We start from the raw sequence: 27187 nt of genomic DNA, 5'->3' as shown, positions 1-27187 counted from the left end.
ACAAGTACAGCATGTGCGTTCCTGCAGTACCTCTATTACTGGTGGATCAGTTTATCTTAAAATTTATTGTAATTTACATGTATTTTAGCCTCACAGTCTTGTTTTAGCTAACCACACCGCCAGACAAATTCGGCTTTTGGAAGTTCCATAAATCCCCATCTGCAAAGGTGATAATACTGTTCCCTCTTTTAGCTGAACAATTATGAGACTCTTACAAGATTTTTTGTTAATGCAAGGAAGAAGGAACCAAAGGCCAGGAGCCCGCAAACCGTTCCCTCCAAGAAAAAACAAAAACAATACAACAGAGAGCCAAATTCAAGATCCGTTCATTTCGAGATGCCTGGACACACTGCGTTTGAAAGACTGGATATCATAGGCAGTAGGAAATACAGGCAGATTGAGACAGTTCTAGAGTTGATATTCTGACGGGTCTACTTGGCTCAGAAGATCACATTACTGGGTTCCGAATGTCACTGCTCACCGTCTCATTACTGATCGTTATGGAGTGGACCAGTATTATTGTCCACAGCTGTACAGTCTCGGTGAAATGTGATATATTATATGAATGATCCTGTAGAAAACGAAACATCAGAGACAAACAATTCAGGAAATAATTTTAAGCGACCGCATATGGGTTCCAAGAAAACCACAAATCTGGAAGGGCAGCTCTAGTTTCCAGGACGACTTCAACGTTCTGGCCTAGTCACCATAAAGATCCATACATCCTGCTTACCCTTAGTCAATGTGTCTAACAAATGCTCAAGGAATCCCGTGTTAAGTAAATGAATGATATAATCACCTTTAACTTACCTCTGAGCATTTGTTTTAGTTTGAAGAAAGAAAAAGTCAAAATCATCCAGAGTGTGGGACAAATGTGATGTCAGCAGAGGAAGAAAACACCAATTTTTGACACGGCTGATGGTATACAGTCTGACAACGAACTCCTTGAAGAACACATTAAAAGAAAAAAAAAAGAAAAAAAAAAAAAAGAATCAGCAATGCCTTCATCACTGGCAGGAATAATGGAAAAGGCCTAGGTGTGTGGATATGGAAGTAAGTAGTTTCATGGTGATAAGTGAAGCTTGTGTCTAATGTTCAGTAAAACTAAGCTTGCCATTCGTTGTCAAAACTTTATCACACTTATCAAGCAGGTCCTCTTGAGCTGTGAACCATATAGTTTAGAAGCTGTCAGAAAGAAATATAAAAAAGCATCTGGTTAGTGTTGGGGTTAGGCTGTGGATGATGGTGCATCTCTTAGCAAAACGCGATGAGGCCATTCTGCTTGATGGAGGGCTTGTCTCGCCGGAAGAATCCTCGGAAGGTGGGGCAGAAGGGCACGTACGCGAGCCACTTGGTGCTGAAATGAATGGAAATAAAGGAAAAAAAAACTGGGTGCCGTAACAAAAAGACAAAGCACTAAAATCAAAACAAAAAGTAGAAATCTGAAATGAATGGATACCAAGGAAAAAATTGGATGCTGAAACAAACTGAAAAAGCACAAAAATCAAAATAAAAACTGAAATACGAATCAAATTGGAAAAGTTATGTACTAAAATGAAAGGGGGAAAAAATGGTCTCTAAAACGAAAGGAAAAGATTAAGATTAGGTGGTTGAACGAAGGGAAGAGGAAATAATTGTTTTTGAAACAAAATGGACAGAGGGAAAGGGTGGTGTTGATAAGGAAAGAGCAAAATTTTTGGTGAAGTGGAAATACCAAATGATAAATTATTTTGAAACAGAACAAAAAAATCGTCTCGTTTATAAATGCTCCAACTTTTAAGTAATATTTTGGACACCTAATGGCAACTCTCCACGCTGCCCGATCTCTAGCAGGCTTTTTATTCAGTCCCTCATCCCGAGGCCCATAATCCTACATTTCCCGTACTCACCAAAGACCAACGATAGCAAGAAGAGGAATCACATCAGTTTTGATGATAGAAAAAAGTTGGGCTAATAGAAAAATACTGAATAGTAGTAACAGCTAATGTAGAGGCACAAGAATTGTGGTCACAGTCTTGGAACTTTTTTTCTTTGGACTCTAGGCAATGGCTTGATAGTTTGTTCCCTGAAGCCCAGCCCTGAAGTCCAGCAGTCCCTGAAGCCGAGCAGCACTTTACATGGGAGAAAAACCCCAGTCCCCATGGGAAAAAAAAGTATTGCCTTCATTTCGGTTTGAGTGCCTAATTAATAAACTGCTGGAGTTCTTTCATCTTAACCTGAACCAGACTTTCGGCTTCTACAGTTAACTTCACGTCAGTAACGGAAAAGGAGGGTGCTATGGCGCTACATCTTTTACGTGGCATATTTCGTGACAAACATTCCGTGTTCTTGTGTTGATATATTGTTGGAATCAAGCTGGAGAGATGACAATTTCAGGCCAGTTTAAAGTGAAAATAGTATAGGGATCCACGAAACAGCAGTGATGAAATAAGGAGATGCTACTCACTTCCTTATCCGGCTCATGCCAAAGGGAAGATCGTAAGGAGAATGTGAGCCAGACGATTCCTCAGAGCTGGAGAGATCGCCCCCTTTGTTGCCTCCCTCAGGTTCGTCCACCAGGGCGCGCCACTCCACCACCCCTCGCTCCTCATCTGTGCCTGATATAGCGAGAGAAGGCAGTAATACAGAAGCAAAGTTGTAGATACTACTACTACTTTACATTTTAATCCAACAGTAACGAAGCTTACACATTATACTGAAAAGTTTGTTCAGCAATAATACAGAAGTACACTTGTGACCAATGATATCGTTCCACTTCTAGTATAATAATCATGAAACCTATGTAATATTCTGAAAGGGCTTTAGGGATAACTGGACCATGTTTTTCTTTCGGTATCCCCTTTGGTTCACACTATTCTTGCTTTCCGTTGGCTGCAGGAGAAAGAGTGGATCTCAGCATCTTTACTTCTCTCATACCGCCACACCAGGGCGGGTACTGGGGCCCCTCGTCTGACCATACAAGCTCAGAGGAGAGAGGCTCGTCCTATGTCTAATAAAAATCATCTATCCAGTGAACGTAGGATCGTATTTTTAGTCACTTTGAAGATTTCTAGCTCTTCTCCAGTGATGTATTTTATTCATTGCATCTTTATATCCTCTTGTGCAATTAGGAAGGAAGCTGTTCACACTAGAAATAAATAAGTAACGTAAAAGGAAAAAATATTATGCCTAACCACTAAGAAAAACATGCTATGAAGCCTCCAAATGTCATCTAGGATACGGCCCAAGCATGGTCTCCTAATTAAGGGCCAATTTCATTTACTATGCTTCGGTGGCAGTTATAGTCTGAATCTGACCTAACTCAACCTAGGAAAGTCGTGTTTTCCTCAATGAACTTAGGCTCTTATGCGGTAGTCTATACCTAACCTAACTCGACCCATCTCAAGTTTGCTATCGCCTGAACATGACCCAGCCCAACCAAACCCAAGAAAGTTGTTTTTTTACACATAATTCAAGGTTTCATACAACACTCTGGACCTGACATAACTTAACCCAACCCAAGTTCCTTCACTGGATTTAGGCTGGATTTAGGCTGGATTTAGGCTGTTATCGTCTGCACATGACCCAACCCAACCCAGCTTCACCTAACCTGGTATGGTGTTGTCGAGGATGAGGCCAATAAAACCGCCAACGAACATGGAGGTCTGCAGTAACACCGACAGCGTTTGGTCCGCCAGCGCTGCCCCAGTCTGGATGGCCGTGGGGTGCGCCTCGAGCCACTGCAGGAGCCGGGGGTGGGATTAAAAAACACAACAGGATTTACGATCGATAACTTAAATCCGCTTTTGAAGAATTCGAGGCATGGGAGCATTCTGAGCACACCCTTGTCCTTCCACCTAAAACAGATATATAAAACCTACGATAATTTTCCTCTAATAATTAGGGTTTGTGTTTGTAGGAGGAAACAGACACTTGTAGGAGGATTTTGAATTTGAATTTGAATTTGGGAAGACTCTGATCTATTCTTTTCTTGTCCTTCCGTTACGACAGGGAATCAGTTGTAAATGTGTCTGTGAATCCGTACACAGATTCACAAACACAATTCATTCCCTGTAGTAATTATTGTCGATTTATTATTATTAGTTATTACTGACTTTACTGGGTACGTTTATGTGAAGCTACAGGACGTGGTGAATGTTTTTGACGTATCAGATACAGCCAGGATTCCGGGGGCTTGAGTGATGAGTGAATGGAAGGATTGGGCAAATTTAGGCTGTCTGGACATTGCTACTCCTCACCCTGCCCTAGAGCGGGAAAGGAGGTCCGAATGATGATGATGATGATGACCTGAGGGAAATAATCACTTGTACAACTTTAATATTAAATCCTGGTTGCTCGTTTTCGGTGAGTCTTAGTGCAGAGGAAGGAAGGAATCTCCTTAGTTACTAGCGAAATCGGCCCTTCAGTCTAATTACATCAGTCGTGAACGGTTGGGGATCTTTGTCAGGTTGGGAAAACACACACACACACACACACACACACACACACACACACACACACACACACACACTATGGTTTATTTTACACGAGGAAGAAGACACATGTAAAGTATATATATTCTTCTTTCTCTGCCACAATGCAAAAACAAGTCTAAGTTATGACAAGGACTTTATGTTACGTCCCTTAGTGCATGGTAAGGTCCTTAGTGTATGGGGGCACTGGCTGGGTCAGGGGGGGTCAGGGGAGGTCAGGGGAGGTCAGGAGGAAGAGTTAGATTATTAGTTTCTTCATTGATTTAGCACAAATAGTATTACAATAAAAATCATCATCATCATCATCATCATCATCATCAAACCATTAACAGTACCGAAGTGGTGTCAGGAATTAAATAACAACAACAACAATGATAATAATAATAATAATAATAATAATGATACTACTACTACTACTACTAGTACTATTATAACTACTACTACTACTACTACTATTATAACTACTACAATACTGCTACCACTACTACTGTTACTACTACTACTACAACTAATAATAATAATAATAATAATAATAATAATAATAATAATAATAATGTACGGTATTCATTATCCATTCCTTTCGCCTTCCACAAGGACCTCAGAGGCCCGAGGCTAGATTATATTGTCCAGATATTTAAGGCAAAGGTGACCCAGCTCGCTCCATTCTAACCTAACCTGGCCTAACCCAAAATAACATCTATCTATCCATCTACCTAAAACTCCAAACGTCTTAATTCCGAAAGGGACGGAGACTGACAAAGTGCTTCCCTGACACACTGTCCTCCCTCTAAGTCACATCACACTCATTCACCTCTGCAACCCCCCCACCTCGTCCTAGATCTCCACCTCTACCTCATTAACATACTCTCCTCGTTAATCTCTCATTTTCACCCTGAGGAAAGACAGGTCAGAGAAATAGAAGCTAATGACAGAGATATTCGTGGATAGGACAAGGTTAACGTATTGAAGGGTTGAAATGTCTAACTTAACCTAAACTAACTTAAACTAATTCAACCTAGTCTAACCTTAGCTAGCACGGATCACTGACCTTGGGGAAAGAGAGGCCAAAGAAAATGGAGAAGCCAACGACGAAGATGTTCCTGGAGGAGTTGAGGTTGACGTACTGCAGGGTGGAGAGGCCAACGGCGGTGATGATGGCAAACTTGATCATGAAGACGCCTGCAATCACTGGCCCCGGTATGGTCACAAAAGCGGCTCCCATTTTGCCAAACAACCCACACAGAATCATAATGGCACCGCTGTACTGGCCCATTCGTCGACTACCAACCTGGAAGAAGAAGAAAGCGGCGTAGTCCAGTGCCTATTGACTACACTAAAGTCATTACATCGTTAAGAACACGACTCCATCTTGCCCACCACCCCGCTCATCAATTCAGTAGGGCCTCTGTGTCAGCTATCACCTTGAGGAGGGATTCACAGGCATACAGTATCATTTCATATCGTTTATAAAGGCTGCATTATGTTTCCATGCGTCGGCCTTGGTCACCTATTCACGGCTCTCCAAGCTGCTCGATCTTTGGCAGCTACTCTATTCAGTCCTTTATCCCCGAGGCCACCCTCTATGATCTCGTCGCAGGTCTTTGTCAGTCTGCCTCTCGCAACCCAATACCCTAACGTTCACACTTCTCACCTTCTGCACTCTGATGTCACTCTCCATCCTCTCAATATGCCTGCACCAAACGTATTACTATCTATTCCCCGTCGTAACAGTGCATTTATTTTACAAGAAAAACAAGATACATGGGAAATTTTTGCACTCTTTTAATTGCTTTTCCTGGGAAATGATTTAATAGCTCATGATAATTTCCCTCTCGCAACTAAGGTTTGTTTTGCAGAAAGGAAAAAGAAATAAGGAAAGATTCAACAGTCTCTTTTCCCCTACATTAACAGATATAAGCTGTGAGAGGGAGTTGATAGTAAGTTTGTGATTCTGGAACCAGGAGGATTGATGGATACGTTAAAATCTTGCCGATAGATGATGATTTTATTCAGTAGAGCACCAGAATAACCACCACAGACATCAACTTTATTGAACCACTGTACTAGACCATCCGATGACTGCCAAATGATTTTAAGGGCCATTTGTAAGCAAGCTTGTATGGAAAACTTGAACAACGACACACACACACACACACACACACACACACACACACACACACACACACACACACACACACACACACACACACACACACACACACACACACACACACACACACACACACACATTACCTTTGTGAGTGAGATGACACCAATATTGCCCGAGTGTGAGGTGGTGCCGCTGCCTGTGCCCACCAGTCCCGAAAGCAGACATCCAATACCCTCAACACCAATGCCTCGGTTCATGGCGTGCTTGGGGGGCATCTTCTCACCTGTATGGACAAGTAAGTATACCCATAATTATCTAACCTGTGTGTGCAAAGGTGTAGACCAGACCTGGGTGTTTGGCTGCTCGTTAAAATGCACCTGTGATTTCAAGATGCAAGCGGTAGTCAACAACGATACAGATACGTCATGCATTGTTCTACCATTGTCGTTTGCTTCAGGAATCATTGTCGCATAAACACTTCGCCCCGGCATTTCTCAAGCGAAGTTAATGCGAACCTAACTCTCTTGAGCTTCCAGGGCTCGTTATTAGGTGAATTAATTAGTGTTACAAGAAATACAACACATTCTCTAACAACAGGCACCCGATACCCTCAGCGCCGATGCTCCAGTTTTTGGCATACTTAAGGATATACACACACTGGCCCGTATTGTCAAATCTCAGACGGGGTGATTCTAACTGAGGATCATTTTCCCTTCCACAGCTCAAATCTCTGTATGAGGAATGTACAAGAGACATGGAGGGAATCTGCTCTCTCCTCTCTCGTCCTCTCTCTCTGCCCTTCCAAAGCACATCTTACCCACAAGGAATCGGTTGTAATTTTGCTGGTAAATCAACGGTCTGGCTATTAGTTCCGCTCTGAAGCACTCTTTGTCCCTCCTGGAATGACAAATAATATAGTTTTAGGGACTTGATCATAAATTTGTTATTCATGGTGGTCTGGGAGGCTTCATAACACTAATCTATGTGATATACCTGTGGAGATAACACCATGACTTATTTTTGTACGTTCTGATCATGAAAAGAAGCTTAGGCTACATTCGTGACACACAAGAGGCTATTTAAATGTAATGTGCACAAAACAAAATCACTATGAAAGAAGTATGAGATAGAGCGAAACCCCTAACTTTTGACGACAATTTCTAATGCATACGATGATAAGGGAACATACCTGATGTTTGTGCATCGTTGCTGACCACTCTGTAATGTGGTATGCAACAGGCTGATCACATTAACAATTACAGGTGTTTCATAGATGGCAGGTGTTTATCAAGAACCTGCCCACATTTCTGCGCACTTAGGGTAAACAGAACGATCGAAGCTCTAATAAGGCTCCCATAGCTCACTCTCAGCTGTATTATTTCGACTAGAGTTAGCTGAAGTGGAAAAAAGTACTCTTGACCAGCTTACGATCTCCATAACTAACACTATTGCTGAGAGAGAGAGAGAGAGAGAGAGAGAGAGAGAGAGAGAGAGAGAGAGAGAGAGAGAGAGAGAGAGAGAGAGAGAGAGAGAGAGAGAGAGAGAGAGAGAGAGAAAGTCAGTATAAGATTTACACTCTCTATAGTCATTTTTTCTGTACAACATAAATCAAAATAACCATAAGGAATTGACTATAAGTTTGGTCGTAAGGCCTGGCCCTGTATTCCAGTTGATCATAGATATCTTAAACCCAGTAACTACTTGAACTTTCCACGAATGACGAAAATTATTTGGTATTATCGTATATAAAATTATTAGGTGTATCAAAGAGAGAGAATGGGTTACCTGAGACAGTTTTTGAAGCCTTTGATCGCTAGGATTTCTCTTACTCAAACATCTTGGGTCAGCCTGAATAGAAGTACAATACCTATAACAAGTACACCAGCAACAGCAGCAGGGTAAATTATTCTTTATCGATTTTTCTCGCAGGGGAAATCGCCAAGGAAAAGGTTTTAGGAAGCCTTTTAAATCCAAGAGAGTGCGTTTGACTGCTACAAGTAATTGATTTGTTGCATATGATGGAATTAGGCGCTTCCACGATCACCAAATCACAGTTGCATGATATCTGATGAACACAGTTTCAAAGTAAGAATGAGTCAGTCAGATCAGGTATTCAGTATAACGCCACTTGGCCATCAACTGAACTGAAAGAAAGGGGTTTGGGATCTTTGTCAGGTTAGACCAGACCCTTTATAGTGCTCACCTACAACTCTGGCACAGGCATAGTAGTCGCCCACACTCTCAATGATGGAGGAGAACACACAAGCCAGCATCCCCACAGAGCCAGCTACACTCACTATCGGCACTCCAAACTGTCCTGCAAAGTGAACAGACCAAAAATTAATATGAACTGCCTATAATTAAAACTTCCCACATCCCTGTGGAAAGGTTTATTATTGCTGTCAATATTATTGTTAGTCTTATTTATTTTAAAATTGCTATAAAAGTCTGTTTAGCCTAGTCTTGAAACTTGGTCAAATTAGTCGGTCAGCTGTCCGCTTCGTCTGACCAAATATGGTGGCAATCCGTCAACCGAATCTCCGGATATAATCTGGAACAGAGAAAAGTGAGTCATCAGTGCTATCTCAAGAACCGCTTAAGCAAGGAACCTGAAACTTTACCACAAGGCAGCCTTAAGGCGGACGCAGTATGGAAAGGAGTATGGTTCTAATTGATTGATTATTCTCTGAGATCGCCTGGGGTACAAGTTGAGATTTCTGGATTTTCTGGATGTCACCTAACTTTCCATGAAGGATAAAAGCCAGAGCCACCAAACTTTGTGGACTTACATATCCTACTATTATGACCTAGTCCTAAGATGACATGCACAGATCTGTGACCTTGATCTCAAGGTCCCTTTATAGCTCGGCTTCTAGTAGGCAACGGTTGTGGGAAATTCTTCTTTATTAAAATTATCCTTGGATAATTTCACGGTGTTCTTTTATCATCATTATTAAAACTTCCCACGACCCTGTAGGAACTTTTCTTCTTTTAGTGAATATTATTATTATTATTATTATGCTCAAGAAAGTTACGAAGTCGTCTTAATGAGATATTGCAAGATTAATCTAGGAACTGCCGTTTTAATGAGATAGGGTAACTTTGGATACTCTTGCCTTAAAGAGATATTAAAGGATTTGTCTCGAAAATGTCAAAATTTAATGAGATCATACGAGGTTAGTCTCGAAACATTTAATACCTGGCGAGATCGTAAAAGATCAGCCTTGAAGCTTTGTAAAAACCTAATGAGACCTCATAGGGTTGGTCTGTAAACAATGTAAAACCCTAATAAATCGTAGTGATAATGTCGAACCTTTGTCAAAACCTACTGGGCTCTCACAGGTGGCAAATGAGGGGGTTGATTCTTTGTTTCAGGAGGACGACACGGGACAAAAAGTGACTAAACATTGCCATCCATAATCTGATGGATATTCTCGTCTTTTGGCAGCTGATTCCCTGTAGCTCAATGGCAGAATAACACAGTATTAAGATCTGTGTCCTCTCCATAGCAATTCTTCGTGGCTCTCATAATTTTCTAATGTAAATCTCTCGTAACAGCTGACTACTGAAGCTGAAGAAAGGGGCAATTTTATGTCGTGTTAAAGTGGTTAAAGTGTATTTCATCATTAATGACAGTCTCTTGTTACAAAGCATGAGAGAGAGAGAGAGAGAGAGAGAGAGAGAGAGAGAGAGAGAGAGAGAGAGAGAGAGAGAGAGAGAGGAGGGGGGCAATTTTACACCAAGTGGGCAAAAAACAGCTCATGTAAACATTTAAGAGTGCCAGAGGGGGATGCCTTCACGTGGTGACGCAGATATAACTGGATGGCTCTGCTGCCCGGCTGTACAAATGTCCCTCATCTCTTCCCGTCTCAGGAAACAGGGATGGGTGGACTGCAGGAGAAGGCAGCTTTAGTCCACAGTCCACCGGGATCATGTCAAGATGTGCCTGGGTCTATTACAACAACAACAACAATAAAAATAGCAAGAATAATAATAATGAAAATAACAATACCAATGATAATAATAATAATAATAATAATAATAATAATAATAATAATAAACAACGGCTCAGGTGTTCGATCTCAGAAAATAAACACCTGGCTTCTTGTTTACCTGGGTAGGGAACGCGAAACCAGGGTGTGTTATGGATGAGGTCCCCAGTGGTGTCAGTGCGGCCTGGAGACCCCGGTGGGAGGACATTAGTGGCTGTCAGTATGGCACACACGCACCACGAGATTAGGATCATGATGAGCACCTGTGGGAGACATCAAACACAGCACTATACACTGCAGTATACGGCACACTATATATATATCATTACAGTATGCATCACTACGGTATATCTCACTACTACACACCACAGCACACATCACCATTACACATCCCTCCACACCAGTGCATATTACTGTAAAATACACACGCTAAAATCTATAACTACTTACCACCACAGAACACATCATCAATATACAGCAAATCACCATATACAGTATGTCATCATTACACACCAACATATATCATTATAATTTGCACACAGTAATTAATCACAAGGACCCAATATACCCATAACACTACTAAGCACATCATCCAATCATGATAAAGTCTAACTCGTAAAAAAGTCACACCTCAGTTCCCCCCTGCTCCCTCGCAACTTGACGTTAGAGCACTACGCTTGACAAACAATACTAATCAGCCTTGCACATTATGCATCCGCCAGCATCAGTAACTATTCCATGTCACACGGCTTACTCACAGTCCCGTCTCTCATGCCCCCCTATGCTTGCCTGAGCTTGTGGTGACAAAAGAAATTGGCGGGCCCTTCAAACAGTGGCGGGAAAGGAAATGCAGCTATAGCTGTGGTTCCCCAGACATCTCATATCCGAAATGGTCTAAACTGGATAAACACTGATTACGTTGACCATACCAAGTGACCTTGACCTTAGATCTATTGTTCTAAGTGAAACAATAGGTCACTCCTTAGCTGATCCTCAATGATTCTCAAATTAATTACGGTTGGAAGGTATACAGGCACGGGAAGGGGTTCATTTGATGGTGCTTCAGTCCAACCTGGCTCACAGAAATTCTCGAAATAACCTCGATGTATTGTATCTGTACGTCACCCTCTGTTGCCTTGGCCAGTGTATACGTATGTCACTTGCTGCAGGCGGAGTTAACAATAAATACCTAAAGTGTTCTGAATGGTTAATAATGCACTCTGACAGTCTTTTGAAGGACGAAGAATGCATATTGAAAGTGTATAGAACCAGGATGAACTTCGGTGACTTATTTCGATCATATTCTTGCTGTTCAATTTGGGACAGATCTCCAGCAGTGAAAGGGTGAATGAAGTCTACTATTTCTCCTGGTCAAAAATGTCTCTCCAAATCGAAATAAAATTGTCTGGTGGCAGGAATAACAGAAAAAAAATATATATCAGTGGAGTCAAGTGGATCATAATACCTACCGAGAGTGTTTTGAAAGGCTGGCATGAGACGGTGTAGAAGCCTCGACTTCTTGAATAAAGCGGGCAAGGCACCCTCACTTCACACAGGTGCTGGGAAATTATTATGCCAAGGATGAAGGTCCTGTGGAAGAAGGGTGGAGGATGAACAAGGATGCTGGGGAATACGTATATAGAAGCACACACACACACACACACACACACACACACACACACACACACACACACACACACACACACACACACACACACACACACGCACACAAAATAACTCAATGCTGTTAGAGTTGCCAAATTATAAGGAACACAGGACTCCAAGAACAGCCCCCAGAATTTAATACCTCAACTATAAAGATAAAATATGGACAGTGTTCTTAAATATAACCCAGAATTCATCAATATAGCCCAGAATTCATCAATATTTAGAGTCATGTAAGCTATTAATCCCTCTGATCTGATGTCACAAAATTAAAAAGGTAATATTAGTGAGAGGGATAAACAGATATTCATTTAGAGGAACCAATTCTTAGAGGAGTTCTTAGAAATTCAGAGCTAGGTATATTAATTTCTCCAGATCTAGTGACGAAGCGCTTTAATTGAATCTGTAGTCGTAGTGAAGGGGTAAGAAATTGAGAGAAGTCCTTGTTATATGTACTTTTTTCTAACACTCCCACGGACGGTCAAATCCAGTGTGCGACCGTAGCTGTGTCACTAACTGAACGAGTCACTTTAAGTTTTTTGAAAGATGAAATATGGCAAGTTGAAGCCGTAGTGTTTTATGTTTTGTTTTGTTTTGTTTTTTCTGTTTTTGCCACACTTACAGGAGCGTCTCTGGGGTGTGTCAGAGGTGCGTATGGTGTGTATGTGGCGTGTGCTTGGGGGTCTGAGGTATATTTGAGGAGTGTTTCCAAAGACAAAGTTCATCATTGAATTTAGGTTAGGGTTGTGGATACGAGTGAGGTGGGTGTGGCTATCATAGGTGTCCCTTGTCTTGTTTTAGCAATTAAGTCCGCAGTAGCTTCAAAGAAATTGTTATACCAAACATCCATTGGCACCTATAAGCTGGTACGGTGGTTCCTCTAAGTTTGCAACATTCACTGAAAAAAACTGTGATATTTTAAAACACGCTGACAGAATGAGGACCTTGTTTATTTACTCACGCTGCAGAGAAATGAACTTTTGGAGGACATCGTAAAAATTTAGAGCTAGCAAAGGTGTTCTAGATCTGGTGTTTAAGCGCTAAGATGGAAACTGTCATCGCTGTGGAAGGCCTGCTGTAGTACTCATACGGTGGAGGGGTATACGAATGAAGATGGTATGAACTGGAGGGGAGAGGCAGCTTGATGGCGAAGGACAAGATGACATGGAGGCTTGTTTGTGGCCACCTTCTTCCGGGATTAAAGCGTCTGGCTATACTCTGACAGATAGATAGACGGACAGGTAGTTTTTTTTTCTTTCTTCTTTCTTTTTTCTTTTTTTTTACTCACATACTGCAGAGTAGCCAGTCCTCAGAGGCCTTCTTGGATGCCACGTCGAACAAAGAGAGACCCACCAGCGTGATAGTTGGTACCACAGTCAGGGGAGTGATGTAGCGAAGCAGTAGTCCCACCACACCTGTACAACACATATCTTTTTGTTCATTCTTCCTACTAACAGACTCAGCTGTACTATTTTAACCGCTAACCTTGTCTAAAACGCATCTTTCCATCCTGTATTCCGATGTATGATATATTAACAGTGGAAAAGGACAGTGAAAAAGTGCTATGGTGAGAGCAGTGTCATTATTATTGCCTTATTCTCTCACTGAGCCACCTGAAATAAGATGCAAAGAGATTAAAATCTAGGGTATGCATAGGTGGACATCCTCTCCATAGCAGTTCTTCATGACTAACACCATATGCTAGTGCTAATCTGCGTTCAAATCTCAGCACTGAAGTTGGACAAGTGGCAATATAGGGTAAGTGAAAAGATTATGGTAACGAAATAGCAAGCCCACCATACCTATACCATACATATCTTTTTGTAGATGATTTTGCTCCTGTTGCTTAATCCTTATCATACCTGTTCGAGCAGATCCGTCTACCACAGGTAAGCCACTACCTCTATGGGATCGTCTCATAGATTCCTTACACCACTGATGCTGAATTTGTGTCTTTGTGTGGCATGTGCTGTGCTGTGCTTATAATGTGTGCTATGATGTGTGCTATGCTGTGTGCAATGATGTGTGCTTATGGTGTGTGCTACGTTGTGTGGGATTATTCTACAAGCGGGATACATGACATCATTAACTGCACCTAACCCGATTCTAAGCTGGTATAAGGAGGGCTGGGAGACGTCCTGATCTAAGCCTGTGTGGGTGAACTCAATCACCGCTGTTTAAGGAGACCTGTGATGGGTAAACGTCGGGAGGAGGGCTTGAAATAGTGTTCTGATCAAGATGTGTGTAGGGGTATTTTTCTTTTTTAAAGGAAGAAGGAACCAAAGGCCAGGAGCCTGTTAATTGTTCCCTTCAAGGAAAAAAAAAAAACGAGTTTAAATCTGGCCTTCCACATCCCCGTCCGCGCATATTCCTACCCTGTTCCTACCAACTTTCCTACAACCACCATTATGTCAAGCCAAGGAGTACCAACGATAATAGAGCTATGGTGTACTGAGCGACCACGAACCATTCTTGTATCGTTTCTATTCTCACACCTTATTCCTACCAACACCGCTCATTCCTACCAACACACCTCATTCCTACCAACACCGACCTGTGAAGCTGATGGGCATTAGGGATGAAATAGTTACGACCCTGTGAACGAGTCTGAACTTTCCACGTTTTTACCATCCCCTCCCCCTAGTTCTACCAACACTCCTACCAACACCGTACGATTCCTAACAACACCGGTCCGTGAAGCCAACGAATATCTGCTACAGTGACCTCCAACAGCACCTGCCAAACCATATATTTCTTATCCTCTGCCAACACCACCTGATTCCTATCTTTGTTTTCATCTGCAAACACCTGATTCCTACCAACATTTCCACCAGTACCAACCTGTGAACCCAACCAATATCTGCACCAACGAAGACGTAGCAATGGCGCCTTGAAGGAGTCTGAACTTGACCTGCCACGCCTCCGTCCGCGCCTCCTCCGTCGCGTTGTTCATGAGTGGTGATTCGGTACAGGGTTCGAAGCTTGACTTGAGCAACACGATACTGGGCACGAGGTAGGCAAAGTTTCCTCCCTGGATGATTGGCAGTCTGGAAGCAGGTGGTGATTGAGTTAATAGAAGAATGGAAGGAGGTGGTGATTGACTTGTTAAAGAATGGAAGGAGGTGGTGATTGAGTTAATAGAAGAATGGAAGGAGGTGGTGATTGACTTGTTAGAGATGGAAGGAGGTGGTGATTGACTTGTTAGAGAATGGAAGGTGGTGGTGATTGAGTTAATAAAAGAATGGAAAGAGGTGGTGATTGAGTTAATAGAAGAATGGAAGGAGGTGGTGATTGAGTTAATAGAAGAATGGAAGGTGGTGGTGATTGAGGTGTTAGAGAATGGAAGTTGGTGGTGATTGAGTTAATAGAAGAATGGAAGTTGGTGGTGACTGAGTTAATAGAATGGAAGTTGGTGGTGACTGGCTTATTAGAATGGAATAATGTTTTTTTTTTTTTTTTCCAGGTCGCCATATCGATTCTGTCCACAGTCTGGAACCCACCTCCCGCCCTTACAATCTCCCACCCTTACAATCTCCCACCCTTACAATCTCTCGACCTTACAATCTCCCACACTTACAATCTCCCAACCTTACAATCTCCCACCCTTACAATCTCCCACCCATTCAATCTCCCAACCTTACAATCTCCCAACCTTTTAATTATGAACGATAAATAGAAGCTTGTGAAGGGGAAGGAGGTCAGGACAGACACAGACAGACAGACATAGAAATAGATTGATAGATAGATAAATAGACAGATAGATAGACAGATAGACAGACGACAGAGTTAACCAGGGCACTGAGAAGACACCTTAGAGTTTTGGAGATTTCTTAACATCTCCTCCTTTGAGATTTAGTCTACAAATTAAATCTCTCTATCCTCTTGTATGTTACTAAAAAACTGTCGATATTAAAATTCAAATGAATTGCACACAGGATAAAATTGAGGTTCAGTATGAAAGAATAAATCGCTAAGGAACAGGTGCGTCGACGGTTCCTGTGTCACCTTGAATAGGGCTTAGATTTCAACATTTTTTTGTGTGATAATGTGCGTGATGTTGCGTGAATCTTGATGCTTATACATTGTTTTTTTATTCCTGTCACAGTAGGTCAAACGTGCCCCGTGCCTCAGTAATACTCATGTGTGCTTTTCCAAACACGTTCTCTTGTAAATCTTCAATTGGTGGGATTATTCTGTTCTGCTCCACCAAACTTAAGTTATACATTGTCATTTACTCCTCTCACAATGCATCAGACGTCCCCCATGCCTCAGTAATGCCCATGTTAGCTTTTCCAAACACGTTCTTGCATAATTCTTTCATATTGGTGGGCTAATTCTGTTCTGGTCCACCTCAGATTATTTTTACTGAGGTAGGTAAACCCACTAATTATTAAATGGCAAAGTACCCGTGCATTGTAGCTGCCTTTGTGCATTTGAATATGTTTTTATTGTCGATCTGATGAATATTGCTCGTGTTTTGTGCTAAGCTGTCATCATCTCTTTTGTCAACCTTTTCAGCCAGAGTACTTCATTTATATTCTCGTGTGTGTGGGTGTGTGTGTGTGTGTGTCGCAATAGGTCGGAGCGTACCAGGAGGAAAACAAAAATGAATGCAAAGGGGATTAGGTTTCGACATAGTACGATTGTGCCACAAAGCTCAAAGCCACACAGCGGATGCTCTGGGAAACCATGTCCTTCCATCCGTGAGGGGGATTAGGACTGCCAGATTTCATAATGCCTTGTAGTAACGCAGATGACTCAGGCCTTTTAAACCTTTTCACAGTATCGCAGACGAATGGGGGCGATGGTAGGGGAATCCTTGAAGAGTGCTAAGAAGAGACAGGTGAATTTGTGCAAGACTTCAGACACTGCTGGGAAGATTTATCACGTTTATTCTAGCCTGGCTAAGACTCTAACCTCTTTCCTTTCACGTAGCCTGACTAGAGGGTCGACTTAACTATACCGTTTTTATTTTAAGTTGGCCTAAAATTGCCATCCCTCCATCTTGAAAGGGGAGTTGTAACAAGGGATTAACACTAGAATACGATGCTAATCAAGAAGAGGTGCCATGAAAGGGATGTAGGGCTGTAATATTGTCTCTTCCGCCACAGAGCTACGTGAAATAAGCTGCTACAGGACGAATATCTAGGCAAGGTTAGAGAAGCTACGGTAACCAACAGAGACGCATTCCTACCTCACAAGCAAGACTCATCGCACCTCGTGAAACCACCAATTAGTATTCAAGGTGTGGGAGTGGCCCAGTTCCTTCATGTGAAAGTAGATGGGCTCCAGTTGTCTCACCTGCAGTATCTAACGTGGCGATACATTAGTAATACTTTAGCCACCATAATAATACTCTTACAATGAGGAAATTTAAGTCTCCATTGGCCATCAATTTGCAAGTTCACTTCTCTTCAAAATGTACGTTTATTATCATTATTATTATTATTATTATTATTATTATTGTTATTATTATTATTATTGTTATGTGGGTTACGACTCACCACTCACGCAATGGAGATTTTATTCCTGCCATAATCGTGTCGTCTTTCCTATTATATTCCAGGTAACGGCAGGTAACTTGATTCAGGTGGGCGTTAGTTACAAGTGAGTATAGTACCCTTAACCCTCTCATGATTGGGGAAACTCCAGTTCTCTAGTTCAAGTTAACGCCATACAGTTTTATTTTATTGAGTGAGACATTGGAACCTGTAAGTCCATAGTATTCAGACAGACAGACAGACAGATGGAGAGAGAAACAGAGAGGCTTCGATACAAATTAAACCTGGGACTGGGAGAGGTGATGCAGGGCTCCGTTTTTTGGCATGACTGAAAAACGTGAAGGAAAATAAATGACCTTTGACCTTTCGCCCTCAGTGATATAACTTGGCTTGATATTAAGTGAATGCTGGTGCTAATGAGGGAGGTCTTCACGTGGTGGCACTGACATAACCGAACAGCTCCAGTGACAGGTTATACAAACGTCATCAACTGGCTTCCTATCCACTTTATGGAGGATAAGGAGGATGGTGAACTGCAGAGGACAGCTTCAGCCTGCAGTTCACCGGGCTCACGTCAAGATGAACCTGGGGCCACAAAAACAAAGTGAAATGGAACCTACGCATTGAATTTCCTTACAGGTATTTTCAGATTAGTCAATACAGTATTAATAAGGAACTTGTTTATACTCGTATCTTTGCATCGTCAGTCTTAATTCCTTCATGCCCACGACGAATCGATTTAGTTTATTCCTGTCACTTCTAAGTAATGTGATTTAACTTAGGAATGACCTGTGTTAGTGTAGGTATTAATGAGGGTTGTCTCTAACGCCTCTAGTTCCAAAAGTCGATCCTAAGCTGAATAAAGGCGTCTGGATAAGGCAAGAATAAAATGATGCCAGAAGGGGATGCTGGCTCCACTCCCTGGTTATACAAACGTCCCTCACCTCCCTCCTCCTCCCTCGAAAGATAATGGTGAACTGCAAGAGAAAGGCAACTTCAGCCTGCAGTCCACCAGGTTTACACACAGGTGAGCCTGGGGCCACAACAACACAGCAGCAGCAATAAGATTAACAAGTAAAAAGTTACCAGGCTAAGGAGATTAATAATAAAATCCTAACTAACTTCCTAACCAACTTGCTGATATACGCCGAAGTTGCATTTTTTTCTCTGCTTCAAACTCTGGCCATTGATATGATACTTTTGATCTCGGTGACCCATCATTCCTCCTACGTTCTACACACTGTCACATGCCGTTAATTTGGTAACCATGCCCACTGTCCATACTAAAAACACGCTAGGGCTGTCTTATTCAAAACTGCTGAGATGGTATTTGTGGGGATGTTTTTCTCACTCCACAGACTGGACGAGAAGGAGGCGGAGCAGATGGAGGTAGTTCTTGGCGAAACCATTGCTTAGCAGCCGAGAGCGTCTGGGAGGCAGATTTCTAAAGACTATCGCTATAAATTACCATAAGATACCAGCGTACACTACCTCCAAGCTATATATATATATATATATATATATGTATATATATATATATATATATATATATATATATATATATATATATATATATATATATATACATATACATATATATATATATATATATATATATATATATATATATATATATATATATATATATATATATATATATATATATATATATGTATTTTTTTTTTATTTATGTTTTACGGACAACTTTAAGGCACTTATACCGACTGGTCTTTTAAAAAATGGGAAAGAAAGAAAGAACTGCATATCACCAGAAGATAAACTCGAAACCTTCACATAAACACAATCCATTACTGATGAACCTTCCAACACCCACATCTCGACCCACAGGTCTTCTGTACAAAAATGTTTTATGTGAGTAATTCACTCAGTCTGTGTTATACGTTTTTTTTAAGTCAATGGCATGGTTTTATACCTATCTATCTATCTATCTATCTATCTATCTATCTATACATCTGTCTATCTATCTATCTATATGTATATATATCTATATCTATATCTATATCTATATCTATATCTATCTATCTATCCGTCCATCTATTTATATGTACAGTATGTATGTAAATGCATATATGTAAAGGAGCCGTTTGTATATTTGATTCTTGACCATAATATACTCGTACTTTGTCACATCTGTTGTCGCTGCTCCGAGTCACCCACAATGCACACACGATGATTTGCTTGATAAGACAATGCATGTCATACAGACTTTATTACATCTAATTATTGCTGCACCACATCCAATGGCCCTTCTATTAAAAATTCGGATTATTTAATGTGTGGACAATGTGTAACACTGTACCCCCCCACAAAAAAAAGGGCCTGGTCCCACCTTGGCTCCTCCATCCACCGGAACCTGGTCCAACCTTGGGAAGATCATTTTTACTCTGTACTATCGCCAGCAAAAGTCCTGTCATCTCTCCTGCTTTTCTGTCAACGGTCTTTGAAAATTAGTATCTTGAATCCGAGGCAAATGAAACAGCCAACACTGATCTATGGTCAAATGATGTAATCAGTGTCAGTTACTGCAGAATCACGAGACGTTTTCAAAGTCGACGGAGAGGGAAGAAGGAGAGGGGACAGGACTTTTGCTACAGATTGTACATTCAGGAAATATAGAGCGGCAAACCTCATACCTGACTCCGAACGTGGTTTGCAGGAGGGTGGAGATGCCGGAGATGAAGATGATGGAGGAGACCATGACGCCCCGGGCAGGGTCGTCCTCCGCCATGCACATGATCGACGTCAGCAGGATGGGCATGGAGATAGTGCTGCCGACCATCACGAGGTAGTGCTGTTGGAGACTGGAAGTTAGATTAGGCCCTTCAACCCGATGACGCGTTTTGATTCTGGATCTCCCAGTAATAAACATCTGCGCGGCCTCTTGTGGCGAAGGGATTAATGACTGTAACGTTTAGAGTTCAAAAAATCCCTTCAAAGTTTAGCAAGATCGTCCAGTGTTGGAGAGATTAAAAACAGAAATATGTCATCGGACGGAAGGGGTTGTGTTTGGTTGCGCTAGGTTGAGATAAACGACAGCAAGATGGGTGTGTGGAGATGGTGCTGTCATGCGAGGTAGTGCTGTTGGTTAGGTCGTTAGGGCTGTTTAGACTGATTATGGTATGTTATGCTACCTTATGTTAGTTTAGGATGGTTTTTCTCGTGGATATGGGAATGGTACCGAAAACCATTACAAAGTAATGGTGTTAGGTGAAGCTGTGAAAGATTACTTAGAGCTGGGTTAAGTTAGGTTGGGTTGGGTTGGGTTCAATGAGGTCAGGTTGATTATGCTGCTACGTTAAGTTAGCTTAACTTAGGCGTGAAAGTGGTGTTGCCAGCCATCACTAGTAGTTCTGTTGGGTTAGGTTAAGATTAGGTTAAGTTACTTTGGGGGATGAGGTTCGGTTAAGTAGACAGGTTAGCAAGGTTAGATTTGATTAGGTTATGCTGGGTGGGGTAGGCTATATTCCTTTTACTTTAACTTGGCCTAACATTGCCGTGTCTCAGGTCAGAATGCCGAGTTGTGTCAAAAGAGTAACACTAGAAAAATGTTATGGGAAAGATTTAGCAGTAAAGCACTTTTCGACCACTGAGCTAAGTACAAAATGAAGCAAGTCGGAGCCAAGGTAAGGTAAACATAACAATTGCTTGACCTGAGTTAGCTTTGGGTTGAGTTAGGCTTATTATCTTTTTAGGTTAGGTTGTTTAAGTTACCTGAAGTTAGGTTTGCTCGGGGTTAATTAGTGAGAATAAGTTTGGCTGGCCGAGGAGAGTGTATGCTGAACTACATTAGTTAGGACTTTGTTGGGAAATTGGTTAAATGGGCATAGTTTGGGTTGGGTTAGATTGGGTTAATTGTCTTGTTATGTTGGGCTGCTTGCATTACTTTAGTCAGAGTAGGCTAGTTTGGGTTGTGTTTGGCCAAAGTTAGATAGGATGAGCTGGGTGAGGCTAAATCTAGAAAGGTTAGGTTGATCTGTGCTAGGTTAGGTTAGGTTAGAACTGTACTGGGATAGACTGAGGAGGGTAGAGTAGGGCTGGTCACATTTGTAAGGAATTTGTTACGTTTGATTAGAACAGGTGACGTGTGTGTGTGTGTGTGTGTGTGTGTGTGTGTGTGTGTGTGTGTGTGTGTGTGTGTGTGTGTGTGTGTGTGTGTGTGTGTGTGACATAAGTTTGATAATCCGATCCCTGAGGCATTGCATTCCTCTCTTGAACGTGCCACACACCTACACATGTCACCACTTTGGCTCTAGTGCTCACCGCCCACATAAAATACACTCCAGGGCTGCCATATTCGACATTATGTAATGATATTTTGCTTTTTTTTTTTTTTACTTGTCGGTGGGTCTTGTGGAAAGTCATTACAGTTTGTTTTAGTGAATTTCAAATACTCAGACCATTTCCTGTCCAGCCTAAGACCAAACTCGCACTGGACATACAAAAACAAAACAGACCAAATCCAAACGCAGGTAATGTGATTCCGCCAATTTAATGCGAAATCTTAGTAGTAGTAGTAGTAGTAGCAGTAGTAGTAGTAGTAGTAGTAGTAATAGCATAGTAATAGTAGTAGTAGCAGTAGTAGTAGCAATAATCCTAGTAATAAAAACAGGAATAGCAGCAACAGTAGTAGTAGTAACAGTAGTAGTAGCAGAGTAATGGTAAGTCACAGTAATAAAAACAGAAATGGCAGCAACGGTAGAAGTAATAGTAATAGTAGTAGCAGCAGTAGTAGTAGTAGCAGTAGTAGCAGTAGTAGTAGCAGTAGTAGCAGTAGTAGTAGCAGTAGTAGTAGCGGTAGTAGTAATAGTAAAGGCAAAAGTAATAACAGCAGCAGCTCAAGGTTCATCTGATCGTGAACCCAGTGGACTGCAGGCTTAAGTTGCCCATCACCACAATCCTCTTTAGTGGGAATAGAAAGGTAGCCAGGTGACGTCTGCATAATTAGACAGGTGATCCGCGAGAGACTGACGAGGAGAGTGTATGTGAGTGAGGTGGAGGGGGGGAGAGGGAGGGGGGAGGCCAAGGATGAGATGGAGGGATGGAGTGGACAGGTATACGAGAGAGGGGGGTGTGAGCTGGGAGCAGGGCAATGAAATGGCCGGGGGACAGGGCGACATGGAGGCGATTTGTTTGTGGCCACCCCTTACGGGATTAAGGCGTCTGGCAATAGATAGATAGATAGGCAGAAAGATAGATAGATCCATCCTTTTATATCCGTGGGCCTACATGAAGGTGTACCTCCCTCTCTTTATCTCTTTTCCTTCTTCCTTGCATTACAAAACACCAATATCGGCCACTGATTATGAGAGATTAAGGCAGGAACTATATAGACACAAGGAAGCGCGTCAAAGTTCAGCTAAAATCACTGTAACTGCACAATAAATAAATTTTTAAGATGTGGCCTTGATATTTGTATCTTTGGAAGTGTTCACGGCGATGTGTGTAACCTAAATTCAAAAAGATATAAATACATACGCAAGAAAATTGAGGCGTTCGGTAAGATTTCACCTTTTAAATTTAACTCTAGGGCAGTTTCGTATGATCTAATTCAACTTAGTGAAATATCGTCGTGGTCAAGGAAGGAATAGATTATGTCAAAGATTCTGACTCTTTCACTTATATCTATCTACTGCCAGACGCCTTCATCCCGTGGGGGTGGCCACAAACAAATCGCCTCCATTTCAAGATGAGTGATACGTGACAGAGAACATAACAAAAAGACGTTAAAGGTTAACTTGGATTTAGGTGCGATCAGTGAAATTTTGTTTACCCATGGGTGTGCAGAACTACCATGAGTTGTACTAAAGAAGAGAGAGAGAGAGAGAGAGAGAGAGAGAGAGAGAGAGAGAGAGAGAGAGAGCTTTGGATCGTCAGGAAGCAATGAAATCAAGAGTAAACAGTCACCATTGTTTTGAAGGTGTTAACTATTTCAGCCTGAGAATGTCTTTTGGTATTTTCTAGATATTTCCAAGCAATTTTTCTCATTTCTGGTAAGATTGGAACTGTCTCAATCAACCTCCGGAATACCTGATGTCTCCTAAAATAAATGTCAATAAATTAATAAGAATAAATAAATAAGTAAATAAATGAATAAGAATGACGTACCTATGACCGTCAGGCAGTAGCAAAAAAAAAAGTTATGGGGAGAAAATGGAAAATGATGGGCTGACCAGGAGGATATGTGTGAATGACGTGGAGGGTGGGAGGGGAAGGGAGAGACTGAGAATGAGATAGAGGGATGTGGTGGGATGTCAGTGAATGAGGGTGGTGTGGGCTGGAGTCAGGACAGCCTTATAGCTCAGGACAGAGTGACAGGGATGCAGTTTGTTTGTGGTTACCCCTCCCCCCTCCCTCTCCGGTATACAAGCGTTTGGTCATAGACAGACAGACAGTCAAAAGTAGGTACATAGATTTATATATACATACACACAAGCATAGGTGCATAGATTTATAGACACATTCATACATACAGAAATACATACAAACATCTTCAGACAGACAGACAGATAGACAGACAGACAGGCAGAGGTACACAGATTTAAACAAACTTACGTACAGTAATTCAAAGAGAGAGAGAGAGAGAGAGAGAGAGAGAGAGAGAGAGAGAGAGAGAATGGAAATGTGGAAATATACTGTACTGTATCTCAGCGGTCGGGTGGCGCCCAACCGCAATCATCCGACTCCAAAAACTTCTTGAATCATTATTGCCATTATTATTACTGCAGAGTTAAGAGACGTTAACCCAGTTGAATACAGCCTAAATTAGCTCATCTGCAATCCATTTCCCTTTTTCGTGGGATGAGGGGAGACACTAGGCGTGGTGCCCCCACGTGAGGCAGTCCCTCTTTTCACCTACCCCACTCAGAACGGAGAAATAAGAAACCTGCTTTGCTTTTAATTCAGTGCTTAACTAAAACGAGTGCACGGAAGCAGCTCAGTAATAAACAGCTTTAAGTTGTGATACCGAAGCTTTGCAACTGATTCTGAATGCGAGGCCGTGAGTCAGAAAGGACAATGCAGATCATCACAATAGTCACTCTGTTTTTATTTTGTCTTCAGAGTGAGCAACGATGCGTCTTCATAGGGATATTACTCCTCCATGGACATCAGTGGATAAAATAAACCATAACACCGCCACAAGAGATCATAAAAACCACCACATGTTTATGATTAGCGTCATAAAAACCACCACGTTTATAATTAGCGTCACACGGTCATAAACATCAGTGCCAAAAGCCCCAAGCCACAAGGTCATGATCATAACATTAGCACATAGTTATAAACAACCCCACTTGGTCATAGTCGTAATCATCCCATTATGGTCACTAACGAACCTTATAGCCAGAAACATTTCCAAATTATAAACACCACAGAATAGTCCTGGTCATAAACAGCATCACATAGTGGTAAACAGTAGCGCATCACCATACACACTACCACATTGTCATAAACCCAGCTCATGGTCACAGGCACCATCACAAGTTCACAATACCATCACATGATCTTAAACATCCCATGGTCACAACACCACCACATGATCTTAAACATCCCATGGTCACAACACCACCACACGGTCAGACGCCACTGTTTTACAAGCACCACCACACGTTCCAGCACCACCATCCAGATGTGGGCACCATCCAGCCCTCTTAAGCTACCAGTAGAGGGTGGATGACTCCGTCGCTGATGCCTGTCCAGGATGCAACACAGCACCCCATACTATTAAGCACATTATGGTAGACTGCATTACACACAATCACCTACGCCAACAACACAACATACACTCTTTGAGAGCTCTGTGGGAAAGCCCGGTCTCGGTCATGGCCTTCCTAAGGGACTCGTGGCTGTTCGGCCAGACTGCCTAGGGAACAACTACTACTACTACACCACCACATAGTTATAAACTCACCTTATGGTAATTAACACTGCCACATAGTCATTAACGTCACCATATAGTCAAAAAAAAAAAAAATCACAACACAATCCACGTCGTAAATACTATCATAAGCATTGCCACTTGATCATAAACACCTCTACACCGTCAAAAAGCAGAGCCACATGAACATCAAATCAACACAGACTCCACCGTCATCATAAACAATAAAACATGGTAATAAAACAGCACCTCACAAACCAACCAAACATCCTTTTTCCAGTTTACAAACGTACGGTTCAGCATTAGTGTTTGGTTCACATAATCAAACACCAACCAGCGTAAGAAATAAACACATGAGTGCGAGACAAACTATCGCCTGTGGATCTAACAAGAGTCTGTCACTTAAAGCTTATGAAATTATAAATAAATAGTGAAAATGGCACAGACTTGCTACGAAACTAACTTTCTGATGTTATAACTTAATAACTGGGGTGAGATTCAATTTAAGAAAGAGAGAGAGAGAGAGAGAGAGAGAGAGAGAGAGAGAGAGAGAGAGAGAGAGCAGGAAGGTGACCCAGAAACAGAGAAGGAATGAAACCAGGCCAAACAATAATGTGTGTTGAAGACTAGAGAAGAGACATTACTGTATTAATTCTGAATATAAATGGTTCATCGTGACACACACACACACACACACACACACACACACACACACACACACACACACACACACACACACACACACACACACACACACACACATTCCCCAGGACACTCTTTTCTCCTGAGTCCTCACGCCTCATTGAAATTCGCCTTGGAACTACGTCTATAGACTGACAGAGAGACAGACAGAGAGACAGACAAGCGTGAACGGGTTAACCTGACCTGAAATCCGTAGAGGAGTGACAGGAACCACGGCGGATTGTCCTCGAGGCCGTAAAGAAGTCTCGATGGCGCTGTGGATGATGATGGTGGCTGGGCAGAGGGAGCAGGTCTTTTCTCTTCCTCTCTGACTGCCACTTCGTCCATGGCGGTGTGGTCATCGTTGTTTGGAGACATCGGATGGCAAATTGATGGCTCTCCCTAATCTGAAGGAATAATAATAATGATAATAATAATAATAATAATAATAATAATAATAATAATAACAATAATAATAATAATGATGACCACGACAACGACGACGACGACAATAACGATGATGATGATAAAGATGATGATAAAAGTAATAATAATAATAATAATAATAATAATAATAATAATAATAATAATAATCTGGTAATAACAAATATATACTATACATAACTTCACTCCAAAGAAGGATGTGCCTCAGTCGGTAGCGTACTCGTCTAGCGATGCTTATGCCCCAAGTCTAGGATCCCAACGTGAGAGCTGGTAGTATGTCCTCTCATATGTTTGCCTCTGTTCCACTCATAGCATATGCAGAGTAACACAACCTTTTTCACATGCATCACACTTACAAACACCCCTGAGCATCGCCAGCATGGGGAAGAGTTAAGTCCGGCTATCACTCTCCCTCCTAAGAGAAG

General features: G+C 41.7%; 1 protein-coding gene across 1 annotated transcript; it reads right to left on the bottom strand.

The window, feature by feature from the left end:
• Nucleotides 1-1254: 1254 nt before the first annotated feature.
• Nucleotides 1255-26696, bottom strand: LOC145398737 (solute carrier family 23 member 1-like). The gene is made up of 12 exons (XM_080271535.1): nt 26523-26696; nt 20395-20552; nt 15081-15286; nt 13528-13654; nt 12044-12164; nt 10696-10837; nt 8786-8899; nt 6726-6865; nt 5521-5760; nt 3590-3719; nt 2447-2597; nt 1255-1357 (listed from the first exon to the last, which is right to left on the bottom strand). The coding sequence occupies exons 1-12, from the start codon at nt 26694-26696 to the stop codon at nt 1255-1257; spliced, it is 1806 nt and encodes a 601-aa protein (XP_080127661.1).
• Between the last annotated feature and the right edge of the window lie 491 nt (nt 26697-27187).

Source organism: Coenobita brevimanus, chromosome 46 (assembly GCF_032717465.1).
Source record: "Coenobita brevimanus isolate Jiangsu-jjx chromosome 46, ASM3271746v2, whole genome shotgun sequence".
Taxonomy (NCBI): Eukaryota; Metazoa; Arthropoda; class Malacostraca; order Decapoda; family Coenobitidae; genus Coenobita; species Coenobita brevimanus.
This window is presented reverse-complemented; position numbering and strand designations above follow the sequence as displayed.